This window comes from Lonchura striata, chromosome 1, assembly GCF_050655825.1.
Source record: "Lonchura striata isolate lonStrDom1 chromosome 1, ASM5065582v1, whole genome shotgun sequence".
Taxonomy (NCBI): Eukaryota; Metazoa; Chordata; class Aves; order Passeriformes; family Estrildidae; genus Lonchura; species Lonchura striata.
Window position 1 is genome coordinate 84,442,744 of NC_140703.1, and position 16,962 is coordinate 84,459,705.

The 16,962-nt window shown below is 39.4% G+C and overlaps 1 protein-coding gene across 4 annotated transcripts in view; it reads left to right on the forward strand.

The window, feature by feature from the left end:
• DHRSX (dehydrogenase/reductase X-linked) overlaps positions 1–16,962 on the forward strand; it is a 160,549-nt gene that overhangs the window by 102,800 nt on the left and 40,787 nt on the right. For all 4 annotated transcript variants that reach the window (XM_021546634.4, XM_085582182.1, XM_085582174.1 and 1 more), the window contains one exon: positions 10,412–10,619. In XM_021546634.4, the coding sequence (XP_021402309.2) occupies positions 10,412–10,619 (208 nt within the window). The remainder of the gene's footprint in view (positions 1–10,411; positions 10,620–16,962) is intronic.

Consider the following 16,962-nt stretch of genomic DNA (forward strand, 5'->3'; position numbering starts at 1 on the left):
AAATTTTTTGCACTACATACTTGTATTTAATTCCTTAAATCTAAATCTTTTAAATTGATGGATATAATAATGTGTATATGTTAATGAACTTTCCACATATTATCTCCATGGATATGTATCCCGTATGTATGTGAAGCTGTATGATACTCATTGAGGACTTGTGCAAACCTGTCAAAAAGTCATTTGAAGATGACTTTATAAAAATTCCAACATTTTACAAGAATGCAAGCTATGAAATTAACATTAAAATATTATTAAAGACAGGGAAATGTAAATTTCCTTTAATGTGAATTACTGTCCTAAATAATTAATCAATACTACATGTCTGACCTAATATTGTTATGAAATTCAGCAGTTTTTAAGGTCACTGGTGATTTTTTTAAAAATGTCTCTTAATCACTTGTTCTCTATCCCTTACCTAACTCAAGGATTTAGTTGGAAATTAAATTAATACTAAAATCCTGAGTTTCAAAGTATTCTCCTAGAGCTAAACATCCAGGTCCTACAATAATCATGGGAAAGTTTAGGTATCCAACTAAATGGAGATTAGAGCAATAGTCACCTCCTCTTTTTGTTATAGGTTTAGCATGTACATTTAACTTCCTAATTTCTAATTTAAAAGAAAAAAATTGGTTGAATGCATGCATTATTTCAGCTGACAAATAAGGCATTTTTTTTCCATTACTATGCTTTCTGCATCAGTAATGTGCAGGCTCGGCTCTTGATTTTTAAAATAAACAAAACATATTAAAAACGCAAGTTCATAAAAACTTTTTATGAAAATATAATGTGTTAATGCTAAAAAGAGAAAAATGCTATGACATAGAAAACAAATTCATTTTCTGTAGACAACAAGAAATGGTTGAACTGTAAGCCACAGAAAAAGGGTTGCAGCACAAGCAGCGAAGAAAGCTTTATCTGACAGAAGGTCAGAAGAATGTGTCTTCTAAGTCTGAATTAGCATTTGGGTGCCAATTTTCAGTTTTGTTTTGGAAAGAACTGTGTCCCTGTACAGCTGAAAAGCATTTAGCAAATTACAGCATGTACACTAGTGTTAATTATTTAATATATTCCTAAAAATGGCATTGCTGTTAAAATGCATTAGAAATTCTGCTGTCTTCTTGTGGTTGAAAAAGGGACAGATACTAAAATACTTTGTAAAATTCCATGACTAGAAGTCACTGTTTCATGCCAGAGGTGTTTTTTCCTAGCCTTGAAGGCAGTCATTTTCTCTGTGAGCTAGAACTGCTTCTTAGCACATTGTAGTTAATATGTTTGCTTGTATGTTGTTTTCAGTACCTAATGATCTTGAAACCAACAGAGCCAACACAAAAATCACGTGATATTTACGGACACCAGAATAACTGGATGCCAAACATGCACTGTTTAGCTCATTAACAATGAGATGCCAACTTAGAGATTTCAGGCTATTAGTAGCCTATTGCAGGCAGATTACAGTTAATATATTTCAGGTTGAAGCCTATCTAAGCCAATTTAAAATCAATATTCCTGAACTGCTAGCTAATTCAGATGATCATATTGGGTACTTGGTGTATCATCTGAGAAATTATCAGTCTCTTGATAGAATGAATGAGTCTGTATAAGTTTACCTCTTCAGTTTCTAGAGCACTTTAAAAGCTGTATCAGTAGCTGAGTATATGAATATATATATTTCCTTGTGTTACCTACACACAATCCAGCCACGTGCAGGTCAGCCATAATCCTTTGCCAGGAGTACTTTGAATAGTCCCATAGATGCTGTCATGGTTGATCATATATTAAGTTGTTCCTGCATTTGAGTTTTTACAGGATCAGATCTTCAGAACAAAAGTGAAATTCGAGGGCTGAGAACACGGGCATATATCAAATGCGAACAATTCTATACATACTTACCTACTTATAAATATAAGTTGAATTTACTAATAGTTAAATTGTTTGAAATTATCACAGTGGGATCTATGAAAAGATCCTGTCCCACTGGATTAGGTAAGAAGCAGCTCCCTTGCCTGTAGCAGCTGCAGGCTACACTGACTGCTCTGATGAAAAGGAAAGAAACTTCAGATGTGGAAATTCACTGCAGAAGACCTTGAGGGAAAGTTAGTAAGGAGGGTTACTCTTACTCCAGTGAAACTTGGATTTCATTGAAATTAATGCTTCTCTTCCAGCCACACAGGAAAGCTGTGGTGAACTCAGGATATGATATCTCATTAAAGTTATTCCAGTGTTTGGCTTACAACATCATATTTCATCTTTATCCTTCCTCAAAGACAAATTAGAGCAATATCCAAGAAAAGCTGTGATGCAAAAGGTGTAGAGGGATAGGGACAAAGAGAGAAGGGGATGAGCAGAAGAGTAAATAGCCTTTACCTGTATGTAATGAATGATAAGTATTAGATGTCATGGGAGAGCTGGGGCCTTTGAGAATGGTTTTACCTGGAAAAGCTAATTTGAGGTGGTGGAGGGACTGGCTTACAATGGCTCTTCCATGTACGGTGGGAAAACCTGGAAGATTCATAAGGACCTTAACATGCAGTATTAACACATTCTAAAATGAGAAGAGGCTCCCAGAGCCATATATTTTTAATGAAGTTGAGTGCATGACAGGTGCTATCTCAGATTTTCAGAAGAGATCATCTTTTTGGAGAGCTGGCTGTGGGGAAACTGGCTGGCTGCTCACACACTGCTCTTCACAGGTATTGGATGCCTTGAGTATAGTGAGTAACTTGTCTGGGCACATATGTCAGAGCACCACGACACTCCTGGCAGTATCCAGCCTTGCTCATTCACAGCAAATGAGGGTTGTGCAATGCCCACGCTTATCTGGCGTATGGACTTTTAGCAGCAGTTGTCAACTAGAGATTTTGTTATACTTAAATAGCACTTTTGTCTGCCAGAATTATATGTATCTTATGAGAAGATGTCAGATTTCCTATAAAAGGTTTATTTTTTATTGGAAGAACTAATAAGTTAGAGGGGTAACCTTAGACTCTTCTGGCTTTCAAAGAGTAAGGATTTCATTCATGAAAATCGTGACTTTTGTTTGATATTATCTTTCTCTTTCTGATTATTTCCAAAGCTTTTTATTTCTGTCTGTGATATCAAACATTTTGTGAAAGGGGAAATATCTCAGACTTCACATGCTGCAGGTTTTTGACCCATTTGCTTTTATGTCTTGAATGTGAGCATTTTATCAGTGGAAGACAGATACAAAATTCAGCTATTGATGGATTAGGAAACCCAACCAGTTCTACTTCAGTGTGTGGAGCATTTGCCATTGGCTTTTCTGAAAGGCAGGAGCAAACCATGTTTTATTTTTGCTTAATCCTTTCATAGCTTTTAGGTAAAAATATTTTTTATACAAATTGCAAACTGAGATATTTTACTTCTGAGAGAATATCCTATTGAATTAGAAAGTTGTGACTGACTTTCCTATTTTCTAATTGTGAGTGGGCTAACTCACCATTGTGCCAACTCAAATAACCAAACAGTTACTGAGCATATTTCTAGGAAACACAGCGGTTTTTTGAACCAGACCTAATTAGGAATGCTCTGATTTATTTTAGTATAAAATGAAAACCTTGGTTATGGAATGTATTTACTTTTTTTAACTGACACATTTTCCAAGGAACTAGCTTGTGCTGTGGTCACATGTAGCAGTGTGACCTTGATTCAGAATGTGAATCTGTTCTTACGGTCATGTTCTGAACCTACCAAGATTTGGTTGTTGTTCTCACAGTCCTTGAATGTGTATTGTCTGCAATTTTTCCTTTTCTACTCTTTAACTTACTGAGAAACTAAGAACTGATTTTTTTCTGAAAAGACACATTGCTTTATCTGCTTTGGCACAGCTAATACAGTGTACATTTACCTTGTGAACATTATAGGTGGGTCTGGGAGCACCAGCAGCAGACATTACTCAGTTTTCAATTCCTCACTACGTTGCCAAACTTTAGTGTTTGGGCTAAGAGTTTCCATGTAAATTATTTGCCTTAGGCTGACTTTTTTTTCTTTCTTTTATTTTGTAATGCCAGATAGAACAGTTTATCTGTTTCCAGCAATGATAAGACAAAATTTTAGGAGTTGATTTTTTTTTTTTTTTAATGCCAGAAATGGTGGCAAGGCTTTTCATAAAGGCTGTGGTGTTATCACACAGTGAGGAATTTAATGCAGACAAGATCTTGCCTTTGTGTCAGTGGTGGCTGCATCTTTTGCCACATATGGAATATTCCCCTGGTGGGTCAAGTCAGAAGCCTGCTAAGTACTGCACTTTGTGAGCCACCTTTTATGCCACCTTTTTGCCAATTCCAATCATGTCCCAAGTAGAGCCTGAGCAGGTCTTTCTGCCCAAATCACAACCCTGAGTCATGGTGGGACGTGTTGCGAGCAGGAAAATGCACCAGCACTGAGACTGGGCACCAGCATCCCATCTGCTCTTCCTGGCTGCCTCTGAGCTTGGTGGAGGTGGGCACTGGGTCTCATTTCAGGCTCCTCCAGTCTCTCCACTGTCCAGACTGGTGGCCTCAGTCTTCCATGATCTCTGTGACAAGTTTCTGTCCCATGAAAAATAGACTGTGAAAAGTTGATGGGTGGAAGGAACAGGACAGTTAGCTGGGAACCATCAGGATGACGGAAACCTTGATTGCAAAACATCTGAATTTTCTGATTAAAAGGCTTATATAGAGAATTAAACTAAGAACATAGCATATATTCTTGTTAAATATCAGAAAATTAATAAGAGAGCAAGTGCTGAGGTAGAGCTGGGGTGGGTAGTGAGGATGAAGAGAATCATTAGACATGTCTGAACTGTAGTAGATGTCTCAGTCAGAGGTTGGAAATGTGTAGACACCATACAATTCACAAGGATCAAGTCCTTAACCTTGAGGACTGGAGTCTGTGTTGGGTACTAAGTGATTGAATCTTTTCTCTATGAAGGCATTCTTGATAGATCTCTTACTTGCAAGTTTACTGATATTTAACAGAGATGAGAATTATCACTCCTGGTGGAGAAGGAATTGGAACCTCTCTCCTGCTCGATGGGTGGACACTTGTAACTTAGTCACATCTGGTTGATACTGAAGCAGGGATAGAAAAGCTGGGAGAAGCCTCAGAAGCACAGATCATGGCTCCAGGAGGAAACAAGCCTCAGCAGTGAGGGTAGGGTGAGCCAGCTGCATGACAGGCAGATGCTTGCAGGTGTGTGATGTGGGATTGAGACACAGAGGAGCTACAGTGGCTGGGTAAGAGAATAGGGAGAAGAAACTTACTGTTTACAGGGAAGCAGAGAGGTAGATGGAGCTGATATGCATGTCTGGAGCTGAGCCTCTCCCCTCCTTCCTGAACACATGATCAGATCAGATTGATAAGATCAGCATGGGATCACTGGATTGTGGTGGTAAGGGAGAAGGGGAGGCTGGGAAGCAGAACATTGTCATTGGTTCATCATGGCCATGTATTTTCCCACAGGGAATTGGGGAAGCTGTCAGGAAAGGTAATCAGAAAAGGCAGTGGGTGGTGCAGAGTGTCTTGGGAGTAGGAAGCAGGAGGTAAGAGCTCATGGGAACTTGTTCAGTGCTGGAGCAGAGGCTCAGGCAAACTCCTATGGGGAAGTTGTCTTGGGATGAGGCAGGAGAGACCTAATCCTCTGGAGATGGCTCTTCTCCACAACCCCAGGCTTGGTCCCTTTCCTTTATAAAACCTGTTTGCACAGTGGCCAGTACCTTCCAGGAAAGGTCCATGCACAGGGCATTGTTCCAGCAGTGATGCCAGACACACTAACAGGTGTCTTTGCATCTCCCCAGTGGTCAATGCATTGGTGTGGTATCTGTGTGTCATCCAGGTGTCATTGCGACACCATGGGGTAAAAGTCCTTGCTTTGCTTCATTTTCCTCCTATTTGGCTTTGGAAAATTGCATACACACATAAAAAAACTCAAAAAGACATTAGGAAATGGAAGAGTCTAAGCTCCCTCTGGGGAGACAGGGAGGAAGACAATAACATTGGAAAGCTACACCAAGTTTCATCTGTGTTTTTGTGTTTTTCTTTTAAACTGTTAGGATTTTTATCTTTTCAGTTCTCATGCACTGTTAATCTGGCTTCTGTGTGTGGTCCTGCTGAGACTCAGAACACATTCCTGGGATACCAAGAGGCATGTGGCCTACCTGTAGCACTGGGTCTCTGGATTAGGGATGTGGCTTAGTAAGCAGCCATGTCAGGGCTTTTAGAGCAGTGCTGTAAATTCACTGCTCTTCAGCCCAGACGAGGCAGTAAGAAGCAGTACCTGTAAGAAGCAGTCATGTGGGCACAGCTGTGCCTCCAGTAAGCTCTTCTGGGGGCAATTTTTACAATAAGGCATTGCATGTTCTCATTGCTCACTAGCCAGGAGAGACCCACAGGGCAGCTGTACTCTGGACTTGCACAGCCCAATGGAACAAGGTGGAACAAACAATCTGGTACAGGCAGCTTAGCCAGGGCGTGCTGCTCTATGGTTCTTCTGTCCAGGTGAGAAGTGGGCTATGCTATTTTACAGGTAGATACACCCAGAGGTGTTTCATTGCACGGGTGTGCAGAACAGAGCAGTTCTGACATTCTGTGGGGCAGGGGTGCATTGCCCTGTGGGGCTGGAAATGCTGTAAAGGCATCAGCTAAGACAGTGCAAAGCCTGTATGGAGGAAGGGCTTTGTGCTTTTACTAGAAGTAACTGTCTCCTAATTTTTCCCTTTGGGAACCTTTTTGGTACAGTATGTGTATCTTCCTTGTAAATAGCAAGAACTGGGTGAATGTGATTATAAAGGTTCCCCTCCTGGTGTGAAAGTGTTTTGTGTGTTTGTGGCTGACCTATTGTTTTATCTGCACACCCTTTGGCTGTCTGGAGATAAAAGAACTTGTGTGAGGGGGATCTGCCTCCAAACCCTCTTCTGTGAGCCTGGCTGGAAAGGCAGACATTTTATTCTGTACATGAAAAAGAGATTTAAAATTTTTTTTTTGTAGTGAGTTTGAGAGCACTGACTTTAAAAATCTCCAAGAAGCTCACTGTAAATAAACCACAATGAGTAAAATACTTGTATTTTTACAGCTCTTAAAACACATTTTATAATGGAGATGGAAGACTTCTTTGCAGTGGGAGGTATGGGAGTTAGAGCAATATTTGTCATCATCTGCAGTATGAGCAGGCATAATGCAAATCCTCCTGTATAATTCAATAAAAATGGGGTATGTCTGGGTTATGGCCTATAATATTTACAACTATCATAAAATTTTTTGTTATGCTGCGTGCAGTGTCAGATCCATTTTGTTCTTTAAATTACGTAGGATGGATCAGAAACCAAGAGTTTAATTACAAATTTTATAGAAAATCATAATAAATTTCTGCTTACAAAGACAGCTTTCTTTAAGTGTATTCATTTTTTGAGTGGGAAATACAATTATTGATTGCCTCATCATAGAATTAAAAAAGAATATAATTTTTGTTATTCATTAAAGCTAATTAAAAATGTGTATAATTTGAACATATTACAATAAATGAAGAACTGCAGCATACTGGAATGTATTAATATAGCTATAAGAACATTTGTTCGGCATAGTTTTGCAGAAAAACATTTTCCTTATTCTCATTTATTACTACCTCTGCAAAATTACACATCCATGTTTTGTTTGGTCAGTTTTTTGTTCCCATACTACTGGTCTTTTGCCAGAATATTTCAGCAACTAATCAATTACAAAGTAAAAGCTTATATTCAGCTTACTTATGAATTCATTTTCTTATGCCATGATGTTATCAGTGATATTTTAAAACTGAATCTTCTGGAGACAATCCAGCTAAATCAAGGGTAAAAACATATAAGAAGGTTATATCAGAACTGAGGTGTAGGGCATTAATAGTTTGTGTGCTGCCACTTCAAATTTCACATGCACTCTGAAAAAATTATAAGGCTGACTACTGATAATTAAAAACAGAAAGATACTGAGTTGTTTGGATTCCACATTGGAAGAAAAAGCATAGTCATTCATAGTTTACAATGGTAAAATAAGGTATTTGTTAATGTTTCAAGTAGTATTGGATCAATTCAAAGAATTAAAAGTAGAACCAGCTTTCATTTTTGAGTTAACATTTGGGGCCCTTAAGTAAAGCTGATGATGTTTCTGGACAAGAGAAAATCAATAGTGTGCCACTTTTAGTATCTACTGAATGTTAGGTAGTTAATAATTTAAGAAAGAGAACTTGCTGCTACACTTACAAGGTTTTCCCTTTTGTTAAGGAAGGAGACAGGTTCAGTTGCTTGCTGGCTATTCCTTTGTATGCTTATTTTTAGTAAATTAAAAATGGCTTTTCCTCAAATAAGAGAACTGCCTTCAGACTACAGGGCAAGATTTTTTTGACAGCCTTGATATGAACTACCTGAAAGATGGGAGCCTTTAATAAAACAAAAAAAAAAATCTTTCAAAGGTGTTTTGGCTTAACATTATTTGAGCAGCTCTTGAAGACAGAAAGGGAATTGTAGTAGCATCAGATGCAGTCAGAGGTGATTGTGCCTGCTCAAGGACTTGACAAGAATTTCTACCTAGGGGATGCTCTTGAAGAATGAGCAAAAGAATACTGGGGAGCATGTATCTTTACAGTAGTGCATTGTGTAAATGAAATTTTTTTCTGTCTCCTGACCTGAGCTCAGATCTGGATTTTTGCTTCCTGGATGTACAGCACAGATGGTGGATATTAATTGGGGTGGAGGGCAAAGCCTCTATGTGTTCTTGAAATCCTCTGCCTCTCTGGAGGTCAAGGGTGAAGTTGCAGTGGCACAGGCATCCTCGGGGCTAATGTGAGCTATGGCAGCCTCCCTGGGTTTGCCTGCCTCCCTGGTTTGCCTGCCTCCCTGGGTTTGCCTGCCTCCCTGGGTTTGCCTGCCTCCCTGGGTTTGCCTGCTGTTCATGATGCAAAAAAATTTACACCTGTCCATAACCTTCATGGCAGCTCTCAGTCCCAGCCACTGTTACAGATATGATTATACAGAGTTTTCGGAAATAAATTACATAGGGAAATGCTAATCAAAGCTTTTGTGGAGCCTCATCATGTCATTTGTGTTGTGTTTCTTTCCCTGTACCACCAGTCAGCATTGCTCATGTCCAGCCTTAAGTTCTCCATTTGCAGGTATGCTGTGTTCCACCCAAACTTTTTGTTTTCTTTGTGGTCTTCTTGAGTTTCTTCCCCTCCCACTGCTTCTCCAGTTGCTCCATTAAATAGCAGGAAGCCACAGATGAATCCCTAAGGGTATTTTCATACTAAAAAAGATCCGAAAAATATCTCTCCTTTGGCCCAAGAGGAAGCAACAAAGCAAGACTGTCAGGTGGCAGGAGCCCCCAAAGCAGCGATGTAGTTGCACAGCACGTGCAATTTTAAATGGTCATTTAATGTGCAATCAGGTCAGGCTGACATCAGGAAATGGGATGTTGAAGGCTTTTTAGTGGGCATATGAAGTAACATGAGGGGAGAGCTGACACTCTCTCATGTCTTGTGTGCAGAGGTGGCCTTTCTGCTATATCATATTTATGGGTGTCAGAGAGAAGCATCCTATAACAGGATTCTCCATGAGTTGTGTCCATCTACATTTAAATGACAAAGGTCATGCCCACTTGTACAGTAATTAAATTTTAATAAAATAAGAAATTATTTATATGCTCAGTTATAGCATTCAAGTTAATGCTATAACTGAGCAGGGTAACTATCTCTCACACAGCCTCAATACATGATATAATTTATGCATGAGCTCAGAATTCTCTACAAGATGCTGAAATCAACAACACATGATGGGGATGTGGATACTTATTTTAGACACTGAGTTTGAAAATTGTAGTTTGTGGAAATTTATGCAAAAATATTGCCAAAATAAGCATTGAAAGCCTAATTTCAATATGCAGCTGCTTGTAAGCATGGTAATTAAGATATATTGGGTAAATTTACTACATCTGTTCTCACCCACACCAGTGAGAGAGAAGTTGCAGATTTCAGATGTAGACTCACCAGAGCTTTAAACTCCAGCCAGGACCCAGGAGAAAGCTATCTGTGAGAGCAGGTCTGCTGCTTAGCCTGGTCTTGTCTCCACTGCTCAGAGCTTTGGTGGAGGGAATGTTGCTGGGATGGCCCAGCTCCCACCTCTTGAAAACACTTTTCACAAATGGACTCACAGTCTGGCAGGGAGGGAGAGAGTCAATCAGCACATTATCTGGATAAAGAAACCAAAGTGAGGGTTTAGACATTTTTCTTGTCAGGAATGAATCAGTGTTGACTTTACACACCATCACCAGTCACTCACTGCTCTGAATGCTGTGTTTACCCTCTGCAGCTGGAGATCCGTACTCCTTCTAGATTGTTGCTCCTCTGAAATAAATCAACAGGTTTTACCTCTACTTTTTCCTCCAGCTGGGGTGATGCTGGTCCCTGAAAGGAAGACAGAGGATGGGTTTGAGGAGCACTTCGGCTTGAACTACTTGGGGCACTTCCTGTTGACTAACCTCCTCTTGGATACGCTGAAGCAATCAGGAACGCACAGTCACAACGCTAGGATCATCACTGTCTCATCAGCCACCCATTATGCAGGCAAATTGCACCTAGACGACTTACAAAGCAGGTACCGATCTCTTTTTGGTATTCACTGATCTGTAGTAATCTTGTGTAGATTAAAATGCAAGAGAATTGCTACTGACTATGAGATGGGGTTTTGTTGCCTTTTTTTAAATACAATTTATGGTGCTTCTCAAGCACTTGCTTATTATATTTAACATTTGATCAAAGCTTGCAGCCTTAAGCCAAAGGTACAAATAATTTATAAATTCTGAACGGCGTCTTTTATTCTGGACTTTGAAAGCCTCACTTTGCTTTCTGATGCTTATACTGTGGTGATGATTGCGGTGCATGCGGCGCCTGGACTCGCCACTACCTAATGAGGGAGAGACGCATTTTTAACCCAGTAAAATGGGCTTAAATGCATGGATGACTTCTGACCTTCTGCTTTCATTTAGGAAAATTGTGGATGAATGTCTGTGAGATATTTCTAGCATTAGGAAGACATCAAATGATGCAGTAAATGTCTCTGATATCATGCAGGAACCACGTGGAATGGCTTAGTTAGCAGAGAAACAGGCAGGATAACTGAGATAAATTTCAAAATTTCCCCATGCAGTCATGCGTGGTAATTATGTGCTTACCAACAGGCTCAAGCAGAGCCTGCCTTCCCCCTTCCCATGGACACCAGAGAGCTTCTGCCTGCCTATATGGAGCCAGTCTGACTTCTGTGTCATTTCCATGAAAATCCGTCTCCATCCTTTGACAGGAACTTCAGCAGGTGAATAGAGGTACCTGGCCCAAGGTTTCATTTCCAAACAAAGACTGAAATTAGATGGCTGGGCTGTTTCCACTGCAGACATTTTACATATGAATGCTGCATTAGGCATGTCAAACTTCTGATTACATATTATGGCATCAGTTTTATTACAAGCCATTGTTTAAACCTCTGCAGGATAGTCACAATTTAATCTCTTGCTTGTAAAACAACTGCAGGAAATTACCTTACTCTTCACTTGATGTATGTAGTCATTGTTTCTGATGGCCATGTGCTGGATGGCACCATGTGAGGGGGATTAGGGGATTAGTATTTCTTTGGTCTGAAGTGCAGAGTGCAGAATTAAATGTGACTGTTCTATGTGTCTAGATAACAGTAGTTTCCTTGATTATAGCAAGGCCTTGTGTTGTGCATCTTTAATTTAGGATCATCACTATCTTTGATTTTAAAGGAACCAGAAATGTTTTTGTTTGGAAAGTTATGGTTGAGCAAGAACATGACTAGTCTGATAGAATAATAATATACCAGTGAGATTTACCTGCAGCTTTTGTGTCCTTTACCTTTTGACATTATTGATGTAAGAAGGACTATAAAGGATGACTGATTTTGCCTGCTTATTCCCACACAGATGCTCTGAATCATTCAAGGGTAGCAGTGGTGCCTGCACGTATGCACACTGGTGAAACCCAGAGTGGGCTGAAAATTCAGGTCCAAACCTTTCCTTAGTTCAGGTGTAAAAAGATGCTCGTCAGTATTTTTTTTTTTAGCCTGCCAATAAGCCCCCATTCAGGCAAATAGTTTGACATCACCACAAACAGTGCTGTAAAAACCAGTGAGATCACTTGTGTGTTTGAGTGTGTCCCTACAGCGTGAGCAGGGGCTGCCTACTCCACAAGGCCCTGTGATTCAGGGAAACATTCAGGAGATTTAATGGATGTGGTAAAGACACCCTTGGTGAAAAGTTTCCTGGTGATGCCATATCTCATTTTTGCTGCTTGTGTGAATTGGAAATAATTCTAAAAATTTTCTACTCTTTTTATTTTCCTTGACTTTGAGTTGCACCAGTTGGGCATAGTTCATTTTACAATTTGGGTGTATGTTCCCAGGTTGGCTGTTGTTCCCAGGTTGGTCCCAACCTAGTAAGAAAGCAGCAAAACTGTCTGGAGTCATTATTGGAGAAATGAGGCTGTGCTCTATGTTGGGGAAATTACTGCTGGCAGCAGGCTGGATTCTTTACCATCCCCTTGTCTCATTGTTCCTAGGCGCTAGTAGGGCTAGTGTCCTGACTAGAGGTGAGTGTTAGTACTGCAGCAGGGATTTATCCATCAAGCATGGCAGAGAAGGAAGGGCAGAAGACTTGTCTTGCCTTAAAGGAGACAGTAAGCTGAGGTTTAGTTCTCTGCTTTACCACAGACTTTTCTGTGGAATCCTTCTCCCACCCAGGAGATTCTGGGGTGGCAGTCACATTTGTGGCTATTGCTCCTCATTACTTGTACTTGCTGCTGAGAGATCTGATCTGAAACCAGATATCATCCGTATCAGTGACCACAGGACAACTGCATAACAAATAATTGTTGGAAGGCCTGTCCCATGAACAGTGTTAAATGAAGCTAACATCATTGTCCTCCATGTTTCCTCTTTAGTTTGTTTCCTGCCATTTTGCTAACCTGACTTATCCCATGTTGCTCTGGTTAGCTCTTTTCAGTGTGATGGTTAATTTAATGTTGTCTTTTTGCATTTTGCATTCTTTTCTTTCCTTCTTTGTCTCTTTCTTCATACTTGCCTTCTTCTTAGTCTATGTCTTTTGAGCTTTTTTTGTTTAAATTGCCTTTTTCCTCCCTATTTTTTTTCCCTTTGAGGCTGTCTTATTTCTACCTGCCAGTTTATGTCCTCCTCTCTGTTTATCTGCCTCTTATCTTTTCCCCCTAGCCCCTCTCCTATCTCTTCCCTATGAATGCCATTTCTCCCCCTTCCTGCCCCTCCTCTTCACACACACACACCAGTGGAAGAGACATGGCATGGGTACATCAAGGCAGGATAGAGCTTGTTCCAAACAGGCAGGGCACAGCTTGTTTCATGTGCGTTATTGAAAATGCAAACGCACACGCACAAGAGCACTGACTGTTCTCCCAGTTCTTTTGCTGAAGGATATATATGAAGAACATCAAACGCCTTTGTGGTCTTTTAGATCCAGACCATTTTCAACAGCAATCACATGAGTCGACAAGGGGATCCCTAAGGCAAATCATTCTCCTTCATCCCTACTTTGAACACAACTGTTTTCAGGGAGGTGAAAGTTTAAGAGAAACACAACCTATCTGCAAGCATTTCCACAGTGGTGATTTCAGCAGTTCCATGCAGAGGGTAGTACTGTGTGCTCCATCACCACAGCTAACATGGCCTTCTTTCCTCTTTTGCCTGCCTTAAATGATGCTTTCTAAATTGAGAGGAGAAAAAAGTACGGTCATGAGAGAATATGGCTGTCTGGTTTTAGCAAAAGCTTGAAGGATAGTGTGCCATCCACTTGGGTTGAGATAAGCTTGAGCAGCGCACTGGAGTTCATGGTGCTCTTTCAAGGCTGAGGTGTAGGACACTCCTTTGAGTGCTCTACCTACCAAAGTAAGAAAGTATTTTTAGGAAAATAATGAAAAAAAGACTGTATTCTCTTTCCCAGGCTATGGATCGCACTTGAATATGCTTCTTTCTCGGGGGTTAGCATTTTTGTGTGTTTTGTCTAGCTTTTTCTCCATGACTAACTATTCCTTTCATCATCCTCTCTTTTTGCATACCAAATGGGCCCTGTAATGCTGTGAATCACAGATCTGTGCACTCCCCAGCCACAGTAACACAGCTCCTTTTCTGGTTCACATCTCTTATATATTCAAGAACAGTTAGTCACACTTTTCTGCTCCCTTTCCTCTGCTCTCCAACTGCAGAAGGAGCTGATTATTTTTGAAACTCACCGAGCTGAACACAATATATTAGATAGAATTTCTGTATTTTTCCCTGTATCCCTAGTGCATGAATCATGTCAGAGACAATAGAAGTTAAATGAAAAGAATTGCAGAATTCTCAGCTGCCACATGTGTGTTCTAGCTGGTGTAAAATAGGATAAACAGCTCTACCCTAGACCTAGGAAGATTCTGGAGAGATCAGGCAGCTCCTGTTCATCTCCTCTATTAGGCAGTTCACAAAGAATTGTAATGAGAAGTGTTAGGTACTGATGGGAAAATATGTCTAGCAAACTGTCTGGAGATCTCCTATTCTTGGATGAATGGTGTCCTTCATCTTATCTTCTTCCATGTATGTGATGTTTGTTGGTTAAAAATTCTGTATTAAGTTTGGGCAGAAAGTTGAGGATTTTTTTCCATCAGCATTAATGAAATTTTGGAAAATATTTTCTATGAACAGCAACTAAAAGTTAACATGTTGAATTACTTTTGGAAAATATTTATGTATTTTTGAAACCAAAACATTTGATTTCAGTGTTCTAAAATAATTTTTAAAATTTATTTGTAATTATCCCTATGAGTACATTGGTATTCAGATTTTGAAGTATGACAATAAAACTGAAACTCCCAATGTTTAATTTCTAAACCATGCTTTTCAAGTCTCTCCAACAATTTCAAATTACTTATTCTTTTTCTCTTTTTTTTTTTTTTAAGCTGGACATTTGTGTAAAATTATTTTTTTTTTCTAAAAATGGTTTGATGAATCAACATTTTTGTCCAATGAAAGGCTTCTATTTTTTAAACACCCAGTTAGTTCCTTCAGTGCCTTTTCATGGTTGATCTGTCACTTAAAGTTTCTTAATTCTCTCTGATTGGAAGAACTGGAAGCATAACATCTTAAATTCAAGTAAAAACAAACATGAAGCTGGTGTAGCATAGCACTGTAGCATATATATCTATATTTTTATACAATAAAAAATAGATATCTATGCAACAGTGCTATATATCTAACAGTGCCTTTATTTTTTTTATACAATAAAGGAAAATCTGTAAATGTAAGTAGGAGATATTTTCATTATTACCCCTTTTTTATAAATTCAATTTAGCAAGTACAGAAGTCTTTAATAATAACATATAAAGAGCTGTGTCACTGGACTGTTGTTCAGTAAAATGCTGGGAAAAAATACAGAAACAGTAATCATAAAAGATTGTTCTAGTAAATTAGATAGATAGATATTATCATAGGTTTTATTTAACTCATAGAATATATGGTTCTGTTTGAGTTCTGCTTTTTAAGCAGCTTCTGCATGTTGTCTTCTGTTGCATATTCTGTATCTATTTGCAAGATAAATCATATTGCCTTCACAAGACCAAATGCCAACTCCAGTACAGTGCTCTATTCATTCAGACATGTCCTTCCTGCAGCAGGTTATCAAGTTTTCCTTTATAGAGCTCGATGATAAGTATTTAAATGCTTACTCCACACACGTAAGTCCTTGCCAAATACTTTTTGTATAAATGCAAAAAGATTTGCTGCTTTGCAAAATGATCCCTTGTGTTTGCAGTGATTAGCATTAATTGCAGAAATTGACTGGCCTGGAAAATGAGTGTATAGGGGAAGGCACAGATCTCAAATTCTGTAAGTAATTTAAAAAATAAATGGGCTACTGTATCAGCAGACCAATTCATCAATTCAAAAGACAGAGTTCTATCTTAAATGCATCAAGTGTTTTATCCATTCTTGTTCATTCCTACAACCAATGACGTAGAAATATTTGTCAGGATGCCAGCTTCAGAAAGCTTTCATTTTATGTTCATCAATGTATTTTCATTCTGTCTAATCAAAATGCTTTTAGGGTTGATTGACTTCTGGAGAACAATAACAGAGTGTAACACTGATACCACAAATGTCAGACTTACATGTATTTGGGGATATTAAGTGTAGTTACTTTGTTGTCACAATGTTAAATTCCTTTTTGTCTAAAATAACTAATGTTCTTTACAAAGGATTGTTAATAATGGCTATTGGTTTAATAGGACATGAAGTTTCACAACTAGTTCAAAACTGCAGCATGCTGGGAAGTATGTGAGTATGGGTGCTCCTGCTGCCCAGCCTCTCCCTGCACCATGGGTTGGGTGGGGGAAGCCAGCTCTGAGTGGCATTCAGGACAGTGGCTCTAACAGATGTGATGTTTTCCAGAGAGGCAAGATGGCTCTGTGGTAATTTGTAAGTTAATGTATTGCATTCATGTGATAGAGAGGGCAAAAGGGATTTGGAGAACTGGGAGGGGAGAGAGAGCTTGCTGCCCTTGAGAGGGGAAGGGTTAGATTAACATCTTCCTGTCAGCAAAAAGACTCGTTAAGGCTGAATGAACCTTCCAAGTTTGGAGTTCTTGTCCTGTGTGATTATTCCAATATTTTAAGCATTTCTCTTGATTGCCTTAACTACCACCATCCACCCAGGACCTTGTCAGTGGAGTTTCCCTTTGGGCTGCCTAACATAGCTGGGGAAGGCTGGGACACATGCCTGTAAATCCCTGGAATAATGTGTTAAGAGAAATGGCAAAAATTATCAGCTCACCTTCCAGAAACCCCCTCCAGGTTCAGCCCTGCTGTTGCTCCTGGTTTTTCATAGCCATGCATTCCATGTCTTGCCACAAGCATTAAGGATTATGTGGTAT